The sequence below is a fragment of the Mixophyes fleayi genome, chromosome 2, assembly GCF_038048845.1.
Source record: "Mixophyes fleayi isolate aMixFle1 chromosome 2, aMixFle1.hap1, whole genome shotgun sequence".
NCBI lineage: Eukaryota > Metazoa > Chordata > Amphibia > Anura > Limnodynastidae > Mixophyes > Mixophyes fleayi.
In genome coordinates, this window is record NC_134403.1 from 213,484,147 (window position 1) to 213,505,510 (window position 21,364).

Genomic DNA, 21,364 nt, shown 5'->3' on the forward strand with positions numbered 1-21,364 from the left:
GGAAGGCAGGGAGAGGATTGATGCAGGATATCATCATCAACATTTATTTATATAGCGCCAGCAAATTTCATAGCGCTTTACAATTGGGGACAAACAGTAATAAACAATACTGGGTAAAGCATACAGAGAAGTAAGAGGGTCCTGCTCTCAAACTTATAATCAATAGGTCAATGGGAGTCAGATACATGAGTTTAAACCTACATACTGCATATTGGTCAAACCAAATTGCAAAGGATAAAAAGTGATTTGTATGCTATGTGATCCAGTCACACAGCAATGTTGGTCTGTGGTCAGAGGGCTGTTGTCTTGTGTGAATTGTGTAAAGGATGGTAATAGGGTAGCCTAGTAAAGTTGAGAAGGATAAGAGGGATATGATTGTAGACTGCTAGGGGGGCATGTTATATGACAGATTGATATGTGTATGATTCTATGGGGGACTTATAGCATGGATTATTGATGGGGTGACATGATGCTATTAGGGATTGAATGAGGTGACAAAGATATGGAGAATTGATGGGGGACACAATATAGGGGGATTGATTATGATATGGGGAGGTTTATGGCATTAAAACATATTATGTGCTCTAGACATGCCCCCCCTGGTGGAACTGGACATGCCCTCCCTTGAAAAAGTCAATGGAGCACTTCAGTTTCAGTCACTAACTAACATGTCATTTATATACAGTATTTCTTATACCTAGACATGCTGTGTCTTAAATAGTTACACTATATATTCTATTTGCTAGCTGAGTTATGCCATAAGTGAGTGTAGCCTATTTCTTCAGTTTGCTCAGACAGTATTATAATTCAGCTGAGTGTATGGGATTTCTTTTTTTTACCTAAAATGATAACATAAAATATTCTAGCCGATAAATATTTTAGCTTAGTTTGGATTCATAGACATTTCAGCAGGGCATTGGCGGTGAACTGTGTGGCAGTTAATACTAAATTCCTTATTAATTTGTCTTCACTTCAGGTTCAGCCCTTATGAATGGTATGATGCTCATCCTTGCAACCCAGGAACGGACATTGTGGAGAACAACTTCACCTTATTAAACAGCTTTTGGTTTGCTGTCGGCGCATTAATGCAGCAAGGTGAGGAACCAAGTTTCATGTTATTGTTTCATTTTTATGTAGTCTCAATTCTCCCAAAGTGAGACTTTTGTAACATTTTGACAGCTGCAAGATAAAAAATAGCCTTGTCAAGAAAGAACAAAGCAGTACAAGAAATAATGTTGTTAACTTCTTGTCACAAAGCATCGGAGAGGAACTTTGTCACAATTTGCTGTCACTAAACAACATTGTGCTTTTTTTTTTAATTATTTGGAGTGGTGTCTACAACATTTAGAGAACTTCCTTGTAGGTGTTAATACAGCCTTCAGTGGATATAAAACATCTGTACTCCCTTATTGAAACTGCAGCTGTTTGTGATGTAAATCCTAAAATTAAGATAAATCATGTCCTACCTTTATACAAAAAACCTAATTTTTTAGGAAACAGAAGTGAAACTTACAAAACCCTGGTTGCATGAATGTGTACAACCCTAACTAATGCTTTGTGGAACGTACCTTGTGCTTTTATTATAGCAATGCGTCTTTTTGAATAAGTCTTTATTAAGTTTGCACACCTGGACATGTCTATCCAACCAGCACACAACTTGAAATTTCTATACAACAAGTTCAAGGTCCATCAAATTGCAACGGGATATCCTGTGCTCACTCCACAAGTTTTCAATGGGATTGAGGTCTGGACTTTGACTAGGTCATTCCAAGACTTAGATATTTCTGAAGCCATTCATTATTTGACTTGGATGTGTAATGCCATTGAAATTCTTTTATATACCTCTCCTGATTGATACACTTTAACAATGAGATTCTGTAAATGAATTGAAAGCTTCTGGCGTACTATGGCTTCCTCAATAGGATGCAGACAAGAAGAACTGCAAGGAAATCCAATAGAAACAGCTGATCCTTATTTGGAGTTAATTAGAATAACTTTCGTTATTGGCAGGTGTATGATAATTGCCTTTGAATATGATTTTGAATGTGATTTGGTTAACTGTAATTATATGCACCCTGATCCAACCAGGGTATTGTAGTTTTTTTTTTACTTTTCATTTCTTTTCCTGAAGGTTGTCTATTTATTTTTCACTTGATTTTGTGGTTGCTAAGTCACATTAAAGGTGGATAAAGATCTGATATGATTTATATTGATTTCAGGCTTTACATCACAACACCTGCAATTTCAATAAGGGTGTTTAGACTTGGAGGGAATTCAATTAGCCGCGTTACTGCCGAAAGTAGAGCTGCCTGCGCACTATTACCTATATTATGGTAGTAGTGCACATTTTTACCGTTAATACGGTAATCTTTAACGCTGGTTTTTGCTCGCAACACTGGGAGCCACAAGCAGAAATCAGGGTTAAAATTACCATAATATTGGTAATAGATTTAGTGCCTTGTTACTCGTGGCAGAATTGAATCCCCCCCCCCCCCCCCTATGTATACACTGTAGGCTCTGTCTACTTAGTAATGGTAATGTATAGAGTAACACTGGAACACCTATATAGTATACCTATACCTTTTAATTAGTTTATTTAACCTATACAGTGCATGCTAATTGAATGCTAATAAAGTAGCATATAGTGTGGGCAGTAGCATATATATATATATATATATATATATATATATATATATATATATATATATATATAGAGAGAGAGAGAGAGAGATAGATAGATAGATAGATAGATAGATATGTATAGATAGATATGTATAGATAGATATATATATATATGTATATATTTATTATGTTTTGCCGCCTACTTCATTAGCACTTTGCTAATTGATAAAAATAAGTTATTAATACTTATATTTTTGAAAGCATTCTTACTTTGCAGCCTAAAGCTTTTGCACAGTATTGTGTGTGTATGTATATATACATATATATACATATTGAACATGCACATATACAGGGCACATTTATTGTAAAGTTGTATTATTTAAGATTTTCTAAAGCAACTAGTTCAGCAGAGCAACCGTGAATTGTTGTTTGACAATAACTGTAACAGTATATTTACATATCCATGGGTTACATGTATAATCTACAAAGAATAGTGAAGGTGTGTTTTATTTGTGCATGTAATATGACAACTGTTATACTAAAAATGGCTATACAGTTGCTGATATAAAAATACACTATAGATTGTTATCTCAGAGCATTTTTAGGAATGATTTAGCATATTCTGATGAGGGAACAGGAGATTCATGGGCTTCATGTTTGCAGGTGGACAGCTGTGTCTATTATTTAAATTTGTTAAGGTGTGTGAGAGCCAAGATTTAGTATAGGGATGCCAACTGTCAATAAATTCACTATCATTCCAGAAAAAAAGAAGACAAATTTTCAATCATTAATAAGAGATCATTTGAAGGTCAGACCCCCTTTTGCCATTACAGCAATACACAGAGAAGTTCCACTGTAATGATTTGTTTGAGATTGTGACCAGTTGTGAAGTACTATGAATGAGTCCCTTTTGTTCTACATTGCTACTTCTATTTTCATTTTAAAATTACTGACTCTTCTCGTTGTGATGGTTCATGAGCAAACATGGTCATTGTCATGTTTTCTCCAGGCTTTGTTTACTTTCTGAATTATTTAACTTTTTATTTCCTTTCCTCTCTCAGACTAATGCCTAATCATCTGATATCTCTCCTTCACCTGTATAACCTCTTTACACTCTAACGCTACCATGCATTGACAACAATAATCTCAGCATTGGCACATTACAGAAATGCAAAATGAACAACATAAACAAACATTTTGTATATCTCATAACTTACTCAAATATACTTCTATCGCTCCTATGAAATTCCTCTGGACACTGCCCAGCAAATATATAAAATAAAAACCCCTTTAATATATTTAAATCTCTTCTCTATCCTCCCACATCTTTCCCTCCACCCACCATCACTGCCCAAGATCTTGCTTTCTACTTGAAAGACAAGTTTGACAAAATTCGTCATGAAATGGTATCTTCTTCCCCAAGAAATAACCTGATCAATTCTTTTCGCACATCCTAAGGCACTGTCTCTTCATTTAATCCCACATACGAAAATCAAGTTTTGCCTCCTGCTCCACTATCAGTCTACTTGACCCTATCCTTTCACAAGGAACATTGTCTCCTGTGCTCATCCCAGCCTTAAATAACATCTGTCATCTCTCTTTCCACTGGTATCTTTCCATCATTATTCAAGCATACAGTTATCACTCCTGTTCTGATAAAAAAAATAATTGCAATCCAAAATTTCTCTCAGAATAACATCCCACCTCTCAAGTATCTTCCCTCTTCAAGTTTTTTGAGAGGTAAGTCTACTCACCTCATATGCTAGCTTTGCTCACACAAACTATTTGACCCTCCACAGTCTGGCTTTTTTTCCCAAGAATCCACTGACTAAGGTGGCCGAGCCTCCTTATGCTCCAAATGGCGAAGATGGAAATCGCAGCACAGGGAGAGTTAATGCTTAACTCATGCCATAGTGAATGGTTCAAACCGTGGTGCTATGCATCAAGGATATAGGGATGTGTATATATATATATATATATTATATGTTATTATGCAATGTGTGGTGCTACTGGATCGGTTAAGCAGGGCGGAGACAAATGTATATAGTTATGTTTAAAAATGTATATTTTCTAAAACATTTTATTAAAGTAAAATAAAAATAAATGCTTTTACTGGTGGTCCGGTAGGGATCACATATTCACCTGCGGTGTTCTGCCCAGCACACCAGTTCCCTTTTGTGGGGACCAGTGACCTACGGTGCTGGGGGGATCAGTCCTTGGTGGCCTGATCCGGCTGCAGGTGACAGATAGCCACCGCACAGCAACCCCAGCCATCAGTCGTAGTGTAAGTGATGAGACATTTGGTGGAATTGTGAATGTGCAATGTGTTTAGTCCAACCACACCACCTTTTCTACTTCCAGGTTTGGAAGTGTAGATCAGTTTGAGACCCTGTGTGAAAGGGCTACAATTGAGGCAGTATCTGATTGTGGAAGCCTTGTTTCTGTTATTGTCAGAATGCTGAGGTTGTTTGAGAGGAAAAAGTCATGGGTGGAGTGTACATTCAATAGGGCACATTTAACAGATTTTGAAAGTGATGGAAGGCAGGTGGCCATGTGCCCGGCCCCAGCTTTAACGGTTGGGCCTCCATGGGCGGCTTGCCAAGGCAAAATGGGAGTGTGTGGGCACAAGATGCAGTGCTCACATGAAAGGTAGAATATGCCCCTAAATTTTAAGGAATTGGTAAACGCAATAAACCTTGCAAACTGCTTTCCCTGCATTTGCTGTTGATTTATGCCAACACCAGCCTATGCATTTTTATTTCAGTTAAGGGTTTTTTTTCCTGCAGGATGCCCACATCAGCATATCCTCCCTTAAGGAGTTTGAAAGTTATGCAAGGCAGGTGATGTGTTTGAAGTTGGATGGTCTTCTATAGCATTCTAAATCAGAATGACATGTATGCAAGATTTGGTTATGACCTGTATTTGGTGCTGTATCACCTGCAAATAGAATCAGAAGGAGAGAGATGATTGTAAGATGTATGAGCATTTATTTTTCGGTGAAAGGTTGAAGATGTTGCAGTTAAGGAAAAGTACTGTTAAGTAGAAGTGAGTGAGGGCAATTTGGATAAAGGTATGCGATGAAGGTAGCGTGAAGGATACTATAGTTCTACTGATAAGGAAAACTATTTGTTAAACATTGTCATTTTTGATAATAGGTGACAGGAGACGAAGGCAAATAACCTAAGGAAATAGAGAGAAAATAAAATGTGTTTTTTGCCCTTTATTTTAGGATCTGAGTTGATGCCCAAAGCTTTATCAACAAGAATTATCGGTGGAATTTGGTGGTTTTTTACTCTCATTATCATCTCATCATACACTGCCAACCTTGCTGCTTTCCTCACGGTAGAGAGGATGGAATCTGCCATAGACTCGGCAGATGACTTGGCAAGGCAGACAAAGATAGAATACGGAGCAGTCCTTGATGGAGCCACCATGAATTTTTTCAAGGTAGGAAATCATAATGTGAGCAATTAGCATCTAGGCAATTAGTTCGTTTTTACTTAATTAAGAATTAAACCTAAATGGTAAGTATAATCAAAATGCTATTTTTTAAGGCGCAAGTTAAAGCCACTATTTGACATTACTAAATATCAAAATCTGTATATTACATGAGCTTGATTTATACTATACATAACTGACATATTCATTCTTAGCAAAATATATCCATCGTACTTTTTTACTCCTCTAAAGTAGGATGAGAGGAAGGAGCCTCTCTAACTGAGCAGACACAGTGACAGATTTGCAGACTTGTTCTGCAGACATGTAATGTGTGGATTGGTAGATTTATTTACAAGAACACACCTGTCATTTCACAGCAGCTTAATTGACTGCAGTCTCAGCTATTTAATGCCATTCCATTCCATCCATTCTATTAAGCCAAACGTCCTAAAGATATGGAAGGGCTTCAGCTGTATATAGTGGAGTGTGGCGAAAGTACATTTAAACAGTTGTATTGGAATGTTGCTTTAAAACAGAACTCTGCATTTTACCTTCATGACTCATATTCCAAAATTTATATTTTGTCTGGTGCTTTAGAATATTGCATATGTTTAAATAGTTTAGATTAGTGAACATTTAAAATGCTTTGCATTATGGAAATTGTATGACTGTGCTTGCTTTATCAAATAAAGCCCAATTTACATAATTGGTAAAATGATGGTGTTTCTGGCCCTAGAGGACCTCACATCATTCTGGGTACTCACCATATGTCATCTGCCTTACTCTGTTCTCCTGACTATGGCATTTTGTTTATTTGGTTTTCAAGCTGTACTTCCATAAATGTTTGGGAAAGCTAATTGAATGAACTGCAACTTTCAGTCCGGAAACCAGGTTCAATGAAAAAGTAAATTGAGACAGGGTATTTTAAAATCTGCACTGTCCTGACAAGTGGCTAGAAAAGAATAATTTTTGAAACGCCATCATGTGCATCTCTGCATAAATGACATCTTTACCTGTAATTATTGTCATTGTGCCCATCTGAGTGTTTCTTTAACCTGTTGCGTAACAAAGATGGTGTCTGTTATTAACAAGATTGCTCTGTATCATTCATATTCTTCCCTTTTCAGTGACTAGTGCAGCACAAACTGACAAAACCAATATCATGGATGCTAGGATGGGACTTACTAAGTAAATTGGAAGTGCTATTTAATGTTCATACTGACCTAGAAATGTCTTCATGTATACATTTAATATATTAATTTAATTCTTCTTTATTTTTATTCAACTCTTTTAAACTGTGTAGACATCCTCCTTCAACACGATCCCAAGAAGTTATTTTTCTGCACGTCTGCTCAATATTTAATAGAGTGAAGGATCTGTCAGTCTCTGACCTATAAGGGAGGGTGAGGATCTTGGGAAAGTAATTTTGTGAGTGGAGAAGTGTTTTTCAGCTACACAATAGTAAATGACCGCTCAATTGAATGATATACAACCCGGCTAATAAATCACCCAGTACCAGAGCAATTGATCTCTCCATTGTCGATCTTATTAAATTAAAAACCACACATAATAAAAATCAGTTTAAGTACCTCTTCTTCTTTGGCAGTTCATTTGTGAACTGGTGGTGACTGTTATAATAATGATCATTCTTTCAGTGTTGGGGGAAAGGTAACTTCGAAGAAACTAAATGAGTTTAGCTTTGTGATTACAGGTTATGCTTATAATACTGTACATGCAAACGTGATTTTCTTTTCACTATATCATCAAGCAAATAACTTAGCACGCAAAGCAGTTTAAGTTAACTAATACAAAAACTACATATGCATACATTTTATGTGCTATGCACAGCATGGCACATTGAACAGCAGAGAAATACATTCTTGGCAGACAAAGTGAATAATATTATATTTAGTGGGTTGTTAAAGTGAATACCTAAACTGCGCATATTTTAGAATGTGTGGTATGACAAATAGAGTCTGCCGAACTGACTAAAACAGAAAAGTGCCACGGCTGCTTCTCTCAAGCTGCTGCACTGCATACAAGATGGCCCAAAACGGAGCTGCTGTGCTGGCCCAGTCACAACAGCTATTTCCAGGTTACTTTGCAGAACTAGAGAGGTCTGTAAACTCCTGAGGTGAGTCGCACACAAAGAAATAGAGCCTATTGCCTACATATGGTAAAACAAACACACCACCTTTGATAATGGCGCCCAGATTAGCAATACTGATCAATAAGACAGGTCAAGCAGCTGTTTAAACAGGGGGCTGCAAACCTCCCTAATAAAATGATCAAGAAAAATAATGTAATAAAGTGCTAAAATCCTGACTGAGCAATATCTATATAATAGGTGTAAAGTGTCTCACGGATCACAAAATAAAATGCATAAAACATTTATTGAATGTCAAAACAGAAAAAATAAATAATAAGCACACACATAATAATATATAATCCATGGGAATAAACATAAAAATTGGGTAAAGATAAACCATATGTTCAGATGACTAGTGAAAAAAGGAGCAGCTGAATGCCAGATGTCAATTCATCAATATGATGAAATATAAACAATGTCTTTTAGAATCAATCCATTCCTGCAATCAAATATGCATATCCTAGGCTCTATGATCGTAAAATTGTGTATACACAAAGCCAGCACTCACATGAAAATACTTGTTGTTGCAAAGGATATCACTTTGATAGAAAATGCTGGTTAAATAGGTGCTAGTTCATCCACATATGTGTGTTGTATTTCTTAGCACTAAACCACATGCAACCTCTCAATGCTGTGTAATAATGGATGTCCACAAAACTGTGATGAACCCTTTGTGGAACTCTCAGTAGAATCACTCCAATAAGAAACAAATGGAGAAATTGGAGAATTGAACAAAGTCAACGACTAACCTCAGAATTTTGTTCCGATCTTTAAGAGTCGCACTGGCTCTGGGCAGTAAAGAGCTGCAATTTGGAAACTCTGGGCAGAACCATCGGCAGCATTCACTTGCTCGGCTGATGGTCCCAAATATATTTTGTATAAGCAGCTGATTGAAGACAGTTTCATCAGGGTCTGTAGAAAGAATGGTGATGGGTTCCTGTGAACTAACCAGCTATAGGCACAGGGGTATTGGCATTGAAGAGTGGTTCCGTCATTCGTGATTTCTTCTGCTAAGTTCCTGAAAGGCTTGCGTGTGTCGCTGGTAGTTGATCTTGGCTATATGGTTCAATCTAAATACACATGAAAATCCTTAACACATTTTATTACACTGCAACTTCTTCAGAGGGAAAGATAAAAACTCCCTTTGAAGAAGTTACATTGAAATGAAATGCATTGTAAGGGAAGGTAGTTAGTAAGTGTCGGCCTACTGTTTGAGAAACACTAGATACACACCCAGAAATGTGCCCAAGCACCCAAACCACAAAACTATGCCATTGTCGTGACGTAGCCTCTGTCCCGATTTGAATAGCCACAATGTTGGGAGATATGATTTACGTGTGAAAGTCACCAATAGCTATTTTACAATAACTTCACTACTACAATATCTTTTACAGTTTGATTGTGTCTTCTTATCTCTCTCAAAGTGGGTGTTATCGTCCTATATGTGCTGGCAGCAAAATGTAGAATAATGTAAATACTTTGGCCATTTATTTGTTAAAAGTGTGATATATGAGCAGATAAAGCAAAATCTGCTGCTGCATATCTTTTCGCAACCAGGGAAAATTTCTTATGGTTTGAAGTAATTGACCTGGGAAGAAGGGAAGTCTGTCACTAAAATGTGGCAGTTTGTAAATTGTCTACGAATTTCTGAATGTCCAGAGTTTTTATGATATTCAACAAAAAGCAAGATAGCACACTCCATCCTCCTCTATAATGCATGAAAATATTTTGGTGCTCAGTTTCTCATTAAGGACCTTAAGCTCTCATGAGCAGGACCCTCTCTACCCCACGTCTCATGTCTGCACTTGCTCCATCACCTTGCATGTCCACATTCTGTTTCTATGTCTGATTTGCTCTTTGTATGGTTTGTTATACCGATTGCCTGGCACTGCAAAGTTTTGTGACATCTTCCAAAGAAATGATGATGATGAAGAAAATATGATTCTCAAGCGCAAATAAGGATAAGTCAATTATGTGTTTTATTGATACATCTACAGTACATTCACTATCTACATTAACAAAAGAGAAATTTAGTTGGAGAGATTTTTATGATGTCCATTTAACCACTTTCCATTCTACAGTCCCAACAACATGACCCGATTCACAAGGTTTAATATGTTGTGATCCCAAAATTAGAAATTCTCACAAAATTTAACATTGCAGTTTCCTCTGCTGAGTTAATGAATTGATGTTTTAAAACACCATTCTAATCATTTCACTCAGCAGAACTAACTACAATAATAAATTAAGTGGAAGTTTGGACTGGATGGAAAAGGTCATGTTGAAGGGTCAACTTGATCCACTTTTGGAATAGCAATAAATTGATACAGAAGGCTGAAAACATAGGAGCAATGAACTACAAGACCATTCCTCAAAACATTACAAATACAGTAGCTCCTGCATATAAGCTTAAAAAATATGCTAGATGCGCACATGTGTATATGTATATCTATCTGTAACTTACTAATATACATTATTTTGTTTTCTTTCTAACTGAGATTTTATTGAATCTCACATTATTTCACATTATTTATATTAGACTAAGTATTGTGTTTGTTTGTTCTTTTGTTTTATTTTGTGTTTTTGTGGGAGCTACCTCTGGGTGTAAATGACTAGGGGTTCCCTGAAGGTATTTTACTACAAAGTCTCTTTGTAAGTAGTGGGACACAGGTGATGTCACCTGGTGGTGCAGTGCAATAAATGTCAGAATAATTAATAAATAGACTAGACAATCTCTATCAACAACTGAACTCTTTATTTACACTCCTCTAACTCCAGCATGATAATCATAATGGTTGCAGCAATACAGAATTACACTTTATGGACAAAGTATTCGGATGCTTGACCATTACACCACCAGGGACTGTAATGACCATTGTATTCAAATGCATATAGTTTAATATGGAGTTGGTCCCCCTTTTGCAGCGATAACAGCTTCCACTCCTTTTGGAAGGCTTTCCCCAAGATTCTGTGGGAATTTGTGCCCATTGCATTTATGAGGTCAGGCACTGATGTTGGAGGACAAGGCCTGGCTCTCAATCTCCTTTCCAGTTCATCCCCAAAGGTGTTCGATGGGATTGAGGTCAGGGCTCTGTCTGAGCTAGTCAAGTTATTCCAAACCGAACTCATCAAACCATGTCTTTGTAGTCCTTGCTTTGTGCACTGGGACACAGTCATGCTGGAATTGAAAAGGGCCTTCCCCAAACTGTTGCCACAAAGTTGGAAGCATAGCATTGTCCAAAATGACTTTGTATGCTGAAGTATTAAGATTGCCCTTCACTGGAGATAAGGGGCCTAGACCAAACCGTGAGAAACAGCCCCATACCATTATCCCTCCTCCACCAAACTTCACAGTTGGTATAATGCAGTCAGACAGGTAATGTTCTCCCGGCATCTGCCAAATCCAGACTGGCCCTTCTGACTGCCAAACAGAGAAGCATGATCCGTCACTCCACACAACACATTTCCACTGCTCCACAGTCCAGTGTTGGTGTGTTTTACACCACTTCATCCGACGTTTGGCATTGGTTTTGGTGATGTGAGGCTTGCATGCAGCTGCTCGGCCATGGAAACCCGTTCCATTAAGCTTCAGCCGCACAGTTTTTGTGCTTACATTAATGCCAGTGGAATTTCAGAAATCTTCAGCTATGGAATCAGCAGAGTAGTGGCAACCTTTACGTACCATGCATTGATCCCTCCTTGTAATTTTCCATGGTCTTCTGCTTCGTGGCTGAGTTGCTGTTGTTCCTAAATGCTTCCACTTTCTAGTAATATCCCATACAGTTGTCCGTGGATTATCCAGCAGAGATGAAACTTCACAAACTGTCTTATTGCAAAGGTGGCAACCTAATACAATACCACACTAAGTCACTGAGCTCTTCAGTACGACCCATTTTGTATCTCAAATGTGTGTTAATGGAGACTGCATGGCTAGGTGCTTGATTTTATACACGGGTCTGATTGAAACACCTCAATTCAATAATTAACCAAATACTTTTGACCATATAGTGTATTTACAGCTCCTTATTCTCTCCAGCAGTTCTTAGTGAGAAGTATGAATATGGTACAAATATATCTCATTACTCGTCCTGCACAGTTCTTAATGTTATCTAGATGTTATATAAGACAGTTCACAGGTCTCCTACACTCCTGTACTCCACACTTCACTGCAGTTCAGCCCTTCTCTGCAGGGGCATTCACATGGATGCTATCATGCAAACATTTCTCTTGTGGAGGCAGCTTCTATTCAATGCAGTTCTGACACCAGCTGTGTAACTCTCAAATGCAGTTCATCCCTCCTCTGCGGGGATGATTTCTCTCTTGGGCCCTGACCAGGGGCGGATCTAGAGAATACTTCTACCCGGGGCGATTTAGGCCCCGCCCCCTTTTTGACATCTGAGGCTGCCGGCGGCTGCATACTATGTGCAGGTCCGTTCAGCAGTGACAGGTAGGGACAGTGTGCTGCCCGGATGCTCTGATTGTGTTTAAAACACAATCGGAGCGGCCGGGTAGCACACTGTCCCTGCCTGTCACTGCTGAACGGACCTGCACATAGTGTGCAGCCGCCGGCAGCAAGCCCCTGCTAGGGGGGGCGATCACCCCCCCTGGATCCGCCACTGGCCCTGACACTTCTTTGTGTTCTCTCAGCCCCTTAGCTCTGACAGTGCTGCTATACTGCCTCTTGCAGCTACCCTCTCTCTAGGGTCTCTTCCATGCAAAATGTCCCCCTCTCTCTCTTGAGACCCTCTTTAGTGATATGGGGTTCTCCTCCACTCTGTATATGCAGCCACACTGCTGCATGCAGTGACCCCCCCTTTCTCTTTTGGGGTCCTCCCCGACAGAGCCGTAACTTAAAATTCTAGTGCCTGGGGCGAGAAAGTCAAATGCCGCCCCCCTAGCCCTCAATTTTAACCAAATGAACCTAAAATATTGCTAAACTGCGCCCCCCTTCAGCGTTGCGCCCTGTGCGGTTGCCCCTATCGCACAGCCCTAGTTACGGCCCTGCTCCCTGATATGTAGCTCCCCCACTCTTACTTAGGGGACAGTAGTGTTTGCCTCTAGCCAGTAGTCGCCACTCACCCACTCCTGGGTAATGCAGGTGGAGCCTGGGACATCCACATCCACTGTCCCAGGTCCTCAGCTTTCACATCATTTCTCCTCTGTCATTTTCTCTGTCTGTGTCTTTTTCCAGCAGTTTCTCTCACTTAATTTTGTACAAACCCCCTTGATGTCAGCTCCTCCTTCTTCTCACTCAGTCTCTCACAGGCTGGGCTCTGTTTTCAACATAGCAACCAGAAACACCTAACTCGTCCTCCAGGTGACCCCTCCTGTTGTCACTGGGGTGCATGGTGTACTAAAATGCTACTAGGGAGCATTACATATATTTTTGTGATACATTGGTTTTGTCAACATAACATATTTTTATTAGTTTGTCAAGGCAAATTTTGAGAAACAGTTGTTATTATTATTGTTATTATTTTAACCAGGTGAGACCCAAATCTGTCTGCTATATTGTACCATTTTACAAGGATATGTTTTAGATATCATTTACATGAATGTAATAGTGTAGGCAAGCAGGGGAGTCCTTTTAAAGTTAAGATAGACAGATAAGTGCTGTGTGCTCTCTCCAGTGCGAGCGCTTCCGTTCGTCAGGGTGCCTACTGAGTATGCGCAATGTGGTCTGCCTATGGTGTCTACTGCGTATGCGCTATTCTTCTTCCTTATTGCATATGAGTGCCACTACTTAACTCCTTGTGCATTTGCACACTTTCACAAGACTGTTTACTGCATATTAAGGGTGTGCACCGGGCACTTTTAGTGTTTTGGGTTTTGGATTCTGATTAGCTTGAGGTTTTGGGTTCTGATTTGTTTTGCCAAAACACTGTTACGAGCCGCGGCGGTGGCCAGCCGCCGCGACCCTCCTACCTGCGTCCCGGGCCATCGCTATGGTGACCGGGACGTCACTTCCGCCCATGACCCGGCCGTTGCCGGGGCAACGGATGGACGCTTCAGCGCTGCGTCCCGGCGGTGAGAAGCCGGGCGCATGCGCTCAACATAATTACACCTGTGGGCTAATTAATCTAGGTAGGGGGCTGAGGATTATCAGAGCCAGGCTCTGATTGGCTGGGTCTACTACTTAAGGCAATGAGGTCTGCTACCTCATTGCCGGTTATAGCTTCTGTGCTCCAGTCTGCTGACCTGCTTGTTCCTGTTCCTGTATCCTGATACTGCTACTGATTTCCTGTGTATGACCCCTGGCTTTGAATTGGACTTCGCTTGTGTTTCCTGTGACCCTGATCTTCGGCTTGTTTACCGTTTCTGCTATCTGCCTGTGACCCCTGACCTCAGCTTGTTTACCGATACTGTTGTCTGCTGCCGGCCCTTGACCTCTGCGTGGACCTCACTCCGCTTGCCTGGGTTCTCCCCAGCCGGTACACACTTCACAACCCTCTGTCAGTCTGCGGCCCAGTCTGTCCCCACCATCAGGGGTTCCAGTGAACACCTGACTGGCAGAGTAGATTCCGGGTTGTGTTGTGCCGGCTGGAGGGGTTCCTAACATTATAACCGGCCACACTAAGACGAGGTTGTGATGGATGGAAGCGGATCCACACCGTCTCCAGCACAGGCCTTAGCAGCCCATGTTGAGTCCTTGTATCAGATGATCCAGGGATTGGCTGAGCGTCTGTCTGTTCAAGAAGAAGCCGCAAAAACTTCTCAACCCACTCCCAGTTCCTCCTGTGAACCGAAGATGAATTTGCCGGATCGCTTTTCTGGAAATAGATCTCTGTTCCGGAATTTCAGGGAAAGTTGCAAACTCTATTTCCGGTTAAGACCTTGTTCCTCCAGTTCAGAGCAGCAAAGAGTCGGGATCATCATTTCCCTCCTACAAGGTGACCCCCAGTCCTGGGCCTTCTCTTTGCCACAGACCAGTCCTACCATGCAGTCCGTAGACTCTTTCTTTGAGGCATTGGGTCTACTATATGATGACCCGGATCGAGTTGCCTCCGCGGAAGCTCATCTACGGGCCTTGAAACAAGGCCGGCGGTCGGCAGAAGAATACTGCACTGAATTCCGTAGATGGTCACCTGATAGTGGATGGAACGATCCCGCCTTACGTAGTCAGTTCCGTCTCGGCCTATCGGAGCAGATCAAAGATTCGCTGGTGCAATACCCATCTCCTAGCTCTCTGGAGGATCTGATGCACCTCTCCATTAAAATTGACAGGAGGTATAAAGAGCGGAGAACTGAAAAGGAGACATCATCACCTCCAACCGCCTTTGTTCCTGTTTCCACGGATGGTGAGGAACCGATGCAATTAGGAGCATATCGCCTTTCCCCTGAGGAAAGAGACAGGAGACGATCACAAGGCCTATGTTTATATTGTGGCACAAGAGGCCATTTCTCCCGTTCCTGCCCAAATAAGCTGGGAAACGAGCATGCCTAGGGAACAAGGGGAAGTTCACCTAGGTCTGCAAATTGTTTCCCCGAAAAATGCCGTATTGATCCCTGCACAGTTCACGTTCAATACCGTTCCATGGACCTGGCAGCCTTCATTGACAGTGGAGCTGCGTGCATCTTCCTTGACATCGGGTTCGCCAGCGCTGCTGAAATTCCAATGGTAAGACTCAAGTCTGCTGTTACGGTTTGTGGTTTAGATGGAGCTCCGTTACCTGGTGGCAAGATTTCCTGGGGGACCCCGCCACTACAGTTGAATATCGGAGCCCTCCATTCAGAATCAATAACCTTTTTCCTTATTGATTGCTCATCGGTGCCCTTGATCTTGGGTCACCCATGGCTTTCCCGGCATAACCCTGTAGTGGATTGGATAAAAGGAGAAATTATCCACTGGAGTTCTTATTGTGAACAGTCCTGTTTGTCACTACCGCTGCGGTAGTCTATTCCGGAGCAACTTCCCTCACAATACCATGACTTCTAGGACGTGTTTTCTAAGAGAGCGGCGGATACCCTACCACCTCACCGTGACTTCGACTGCGCTATCGAGCTCATACCTGGTTCCAAGTTGCTTAAGGGACGCCTGTATTCCCTCTCAGCTCCCGAGACCAAGTCCATGCAGGAGTATATTGAGGAGAATTTGGAAAAGGGCTTCATCAGGCCGTCCAAATCTCCAGTAGGAGCTGGGTGTTTTTTTGTATCTAAAAAAGACGGAGGGCTAAGACCCTGTATTGACTACAGAGGTTTGAACCTCATCACAGTTAAAAACACCTATCCACTTCCTCTCATCTCTGTATTGTTCGATCAACTAAGAGGTGCAACAGTCTTCACCAAAATTGATCTCTGGGGTGCATATAACCTCATACATATTAGAGCAGGTGATGAGTGGAAGACGGCATTCAATACGCTCTCCGGCTATTATGAATATTTGGTCATGCCGTTTGGTCTGAGTAACGCCCCTGCAGTGTTTCAGGATCTAATTAACGAAGTACTACGTGAGTTTCTGGGACATTTCGTTGTGGTTTACTTGGACGACATCTTCATATATTTCGGACTCGTTGTCAGTACACCAGGGTCATGTCAGACAAGTGTTACAAAAGTTGAGAAAACATCACCTCTATGCTAAACTCGAAAAATGTGAGTTTGAGGTTCCGAAGGTATCCTTTCTTGGTTATATTATCTCCTCGGAAGGATTCTCTATGTACCCAACCAAGGTCCAAGCAATCCTAGACTGTGTACAACCGAACAACTTCAAAGCGTTCCAGAGATTTCTGGGATTCGCCAATTACTACAGGAGGTTTATTGGCGGTTTTGCGGATATCGTGGATCCCATCGTCACCTTGACCCGTAAAGGAGGTGATCCAGCTGTTTGGTCACAACAGGCAAGAACTGCATTCGAAACCCTGAAGAAAGCTTTTGTGTCTGCTCAGGTCCTCAGACATCCAGATCCTAAGGTACCGTTTATTTTTGAGGTAGATGCCTCTGACGTCGGCTCTGGGGCCATCTTGTCACAAAAAGATCCTCAGACCCACCGCTTACATCCATGTGCCTTTTTTTCCCGTCAGTTTTCCTCAGCAGAAACCAACTATGACGTGGGAAACCGAGAATTGCTGGCAATTAAATGGGCCTTTGAAGAATGGCGACAATGGTTGGAAGGCGCTGCACACCAGATCTCCGTTATAACGGATCATAAGAATCTGCAATATATACAGTCAGCCAAACGTCTGAACCCCCAACAGGCTCGTTGGTCGCTGTTCTTCACCCGGTTCAACTTTATTATCACCTATCGTCCTGGTTCTAAAAATACTCAAGCGGACGCTCTGTCCAGAAGTTTCCTGGCACATCATGCTCCGGTCACTAGCCCAGAACCTATTGTCCCTGTGTCTATGATTCATGCTGGGTTAACCCAAGACCTGAGCTGTACCTTACAGAGGTTTCAGAGATTAGCCCCTGATAATACTCCAGCAGGATGTTTGTTTGTCCCAGTTCATCTGAGGAGGGCAGTTCTTGCTGAAGCACACGATAGTCAAACTGCCGTACATCCGGGAGTCTTTAAGACAATAGAAATCCTTTCCCGTACTGTATGGTGGCCATCTTTATCTGCTGACGTCAAGAGTCATGGTCCTGTCATGTGAGGTTTGTGCCAGAAACAAAGTCTCCAGGACCCGTCCAGTAGGTCAGTTAGTTCCTTTGGTCATTCCTGCAAAATCATGGACGCACTTGTCCATGGACTTTATAGTTGATCTACCACCTTCTGCAGGACACACTACCATTTGGGTCGTGGTAGACCGGTTCAGCAAAATGTCACATTTCGTTCCAATAACCAAACTGCCTACTGCTCAGGATTTGGCCGTCTTATTCATTCAACATATTTTCCGGCTTCATGGACTTCCTACTGACATCGTCTCCGATCGGAGTTCTCAGTTCATAGCCCAATTCTGGAAATCCTTCTGTACTCTCCTTGAAATCAAGATCAGTTTATCATCCGCATACCACCCTCAGTCAAATGGGCAGACTGAAAGGGTTAACCAGTCACTGGAACAGTTCCTCCGATGTTACACTTCAGAGTTCCATGACAACTGGTCCTCTTTGCTGCCCTGGGCAGAGTTTGCATACAATAACTCATCTCACTCATCTACTCAAACTTCCCCGTTCTTCTGTAACTTCGGTTTCCATCCCAGGTCTAACTCACTATATTCTCTCAAATCTGCTGGTATCCCGGAGATTCGTTCCACAGCTGCTGATCTGAGAGTAATTTGGAGGAAAGTTCAGTACTCCTTGAGAAATTCCTTAATTGTCTGCAAAAAAAAATTCGGACCGCCATCGTACCACCTGTTCATTTAAAGTGGGCCAGAAAGTGTGGCTTTCAACTCGGAATGTTAGGCTCAGACAGCCTTGTAAAAAACTAGGGCCTAAATTTATTGGTCCGTTCATGATCACCAAGCAGATTAATCCGGTAGCTTTTAGGTTGAAGATTCCTGGCTCACTAAAGATTCCGAACACGTTTCATTGTTCATTACTTAAACCAGTACTATACCCGAGTCAATCCCAGCCGACAGGGCTTTCTGTGGGAAATAGGAACACACCACAAAAATTTGTGATCCAGAAAGTTCTTGACTCCAGAAGAGTGCAGGGGCAGGTACACTTCTTAGTACAATGAAAAAAACGTGGATTAGAGGAACGATCCTGGGTTCCGCGAAGACGACTATGTGCGCCTAAACAGTTGAAGGATTTCTTCAAAAAAATTCCAAAGAAGCCTGGATGTCAGGGTCCCTCGACCCCTCCTCAAGGGGGGGAGACTGTTACGAGCCGCGGCGGTGCCCAGCCGCCGCGACCCTCCTACCTGCGTCCCGGCCGTCGCTATGGCGACCGGGACGTCACTTCCGCCCATGACCCGGCCGTTGCCGGGGCAACGGATGGACGCTTCAGCGCTGCGTCCTGGCGGTGAGAAGCCGGGCGCATGCGATTAACATAATTACACCTGTGGGCTAATAAATCTAAGTAGGGGGCTAAGGATTATCAGAGCCAGGCTCTGATTGGCTGGGTCTACTACTTAAGGCAATGAGGTCTGCTACCTCATTGCCGGTTATAGTTTCTGTGCTCCAGTCTGCTGACCTGCTTGTTCCTGTTCCTGTATCCTGATACTGCTACTGATTTCCCGTGTATGACCCCTGGCTTTGAATTGGACTTCGCTTGTGTTTCCTGTGACCCTGATCTTCGGCTTGTTTACCGTTTCTGCTATCTGCCTGTGACCCCTGACCTCAGCTTGTTTACCGATACTGTTGTCTGCTGCCGGCCCTTGACCTCTGCATGGACCTCACTCCACTTGCCTGGGTTCTCCCCAGCCGGTACACACTTCACGACCCTCTGTCAGTCTGCGGCCCAGTCTGTCCCCACTATCAGGGGCTCCAGTGAACACCTGACTGGCAGAGTAGATTCCGGGTTGTGTTGTGCCGGCTGGAGGGGTTCCTAACAAACACCTGACGAAAGGTTTTGGTTCTGATTTATGGTTTTGGGTTCTGATTTATTTTTAAAAAAGCATAAAAAGTGCTAAAATCTAGGTTTTTGTTGGTTTTTCACTTATACGCTATTATTAACCTCAATAACATTCAATAACAATTATTTCCACTAATTTCCAGTGTATTTGGAACACCTCACACTTCCCAATATTGTTTTTAGTCCAAATCGTTGGACCAAGGTAGCTTTCTGGACTGCGTAGTGTAGTGGCCCCGGTACCCAATTTGGTACCGGGGCCACAATAAATAAACATAAACTGGTCTCAATTCCACTGCACAGCTATCTGGACTGCGTAGTGTAGTGGCCCCGGTACCCAATTTGGTACCGGGGCCACAATAAAAAATTAAAAACTGGTCTCAATTCCACTGCACAGCTATCTGGACTGCGTAGTGTAGTGGCCCCGGTACCCAATTTGGTACCGGGGCCACAATAAAAAAAAAAAAACTGGTCTCAATTCCACTGCACAGCTATCTGGACTGCGTAGTGTAGTGGCCCCGGTACACAATTTGGTACCGGAGTCACAATAAAAAAATAAAAACTGGTCTCAATTCCACTGCACAGCTATCTGGACTGCGTAGTGTAGTGGCCCCCACTACACAATTTGGTACCGGGGCCACAATAAAAAAACCTTAAATGGTCAGTTTTTTACTCTACAGATGGCTGATCCTACATTCTCTGCAGCATATACAGGGTGTAGTTCTAACGCGTCAAAACCTCTTGTTTTTGACGATGACAGGTCATTTTAATTAATCTTGGATTTGGCCCCAACATTGAATGTAGTTTAATATCTGATACGCATCTATCTGGACTGCGTAGTGGAGTGGCCCCGGTACCCAATTTGGTACCGGGGCCACAATATAAAACCCTCAACTGGTCTGAATACCACTGCACAGATGGCGGACACCGGATGAACGTCTAACACCAACATAGCAGTTAAGGCCGCAGTTATTTTTTTTTGGAGCTACAAAAAAAAAATACGTAGCAATAGAAATAGCAGTTCCTCTTTTTTGGAAATACAGAGAGAAAGAGAGAAAGTAGTAATAGAAATGGCAGTTCCTTTTTTTTGAAATACAGAAAGAAAGAAAGAAAGAAAGTAGTAATAGAAATAGCAGTTCCTCTTTTTGGGAACTACATATGCAATTAAAGTATTAAATAGAAGTGGCAGTTCCTCTTTTTGGGAACTACATATACAATTAAAGTATTAAATAGAAGTGGCAGTTCCTCTTTTTGGGAACTACATATACAATTAAAGTATTAAATAGAAGTGGCAGTTCCTCTTTTTGGGAACTACATATACAATTAAAGTATTCAATAGAAGTGGCAGTTCCTCTTTTTGGGAACTACATATACAATTAAAGTATTCGATAAAAGTGGCAGTTCCTCTTTTTGGGAACTACATATACAATTAAAGTATTCAATAGAAGTGGCAGTACCTCTTTTTGGGAACTACATATACAATTAAAGTATTCAATTGAAGTGGCAGTTCCTCTTTTTGGGAACTACATATAGAATGAAAATATTAAAAACTGTGGCTGAAGTGATTGGTTTGTTTGGGCCCCCACACAAACAAAGCTATTCATCTCTCCCTGTACAAACTAAACTGGCTCTACTGAGGCAAGATGTCATCCTCATCCTCATCCTCTGATTCCCGGCCCCCTTCAGTGTGTACTTCCTCATCCTCACACA

At 41.7% G+C, this 21,364-nt stretch overlaps 1 protein-coding gene across 1 annotated transcript in view; it reads left to right on the forward strand.

Annotated features, from left to right (window-relative positions):
* The window catches only part of GRIK3 (glutamate ionotropic receptor kainate type subunit 3), a 496,181-nt gene that overhangs the window by 435,961 nt on the left and 38,856 nt on the right, over positions 1-21,364 (forward strand). Inside the window, exons 12-13 of the mRNA XM_075195435.1 lie at positions 977-1,095; positions 5,852-6,069. Coding sequence (XP_075051536.1) covers positions 977-1,095; positions 5,852-6,069 — 337 coding nt within the window. The remainder of the gene's footprint in view (positions 1-976; positions 1,096-5,851; positions 6,070-21,364) is intronic.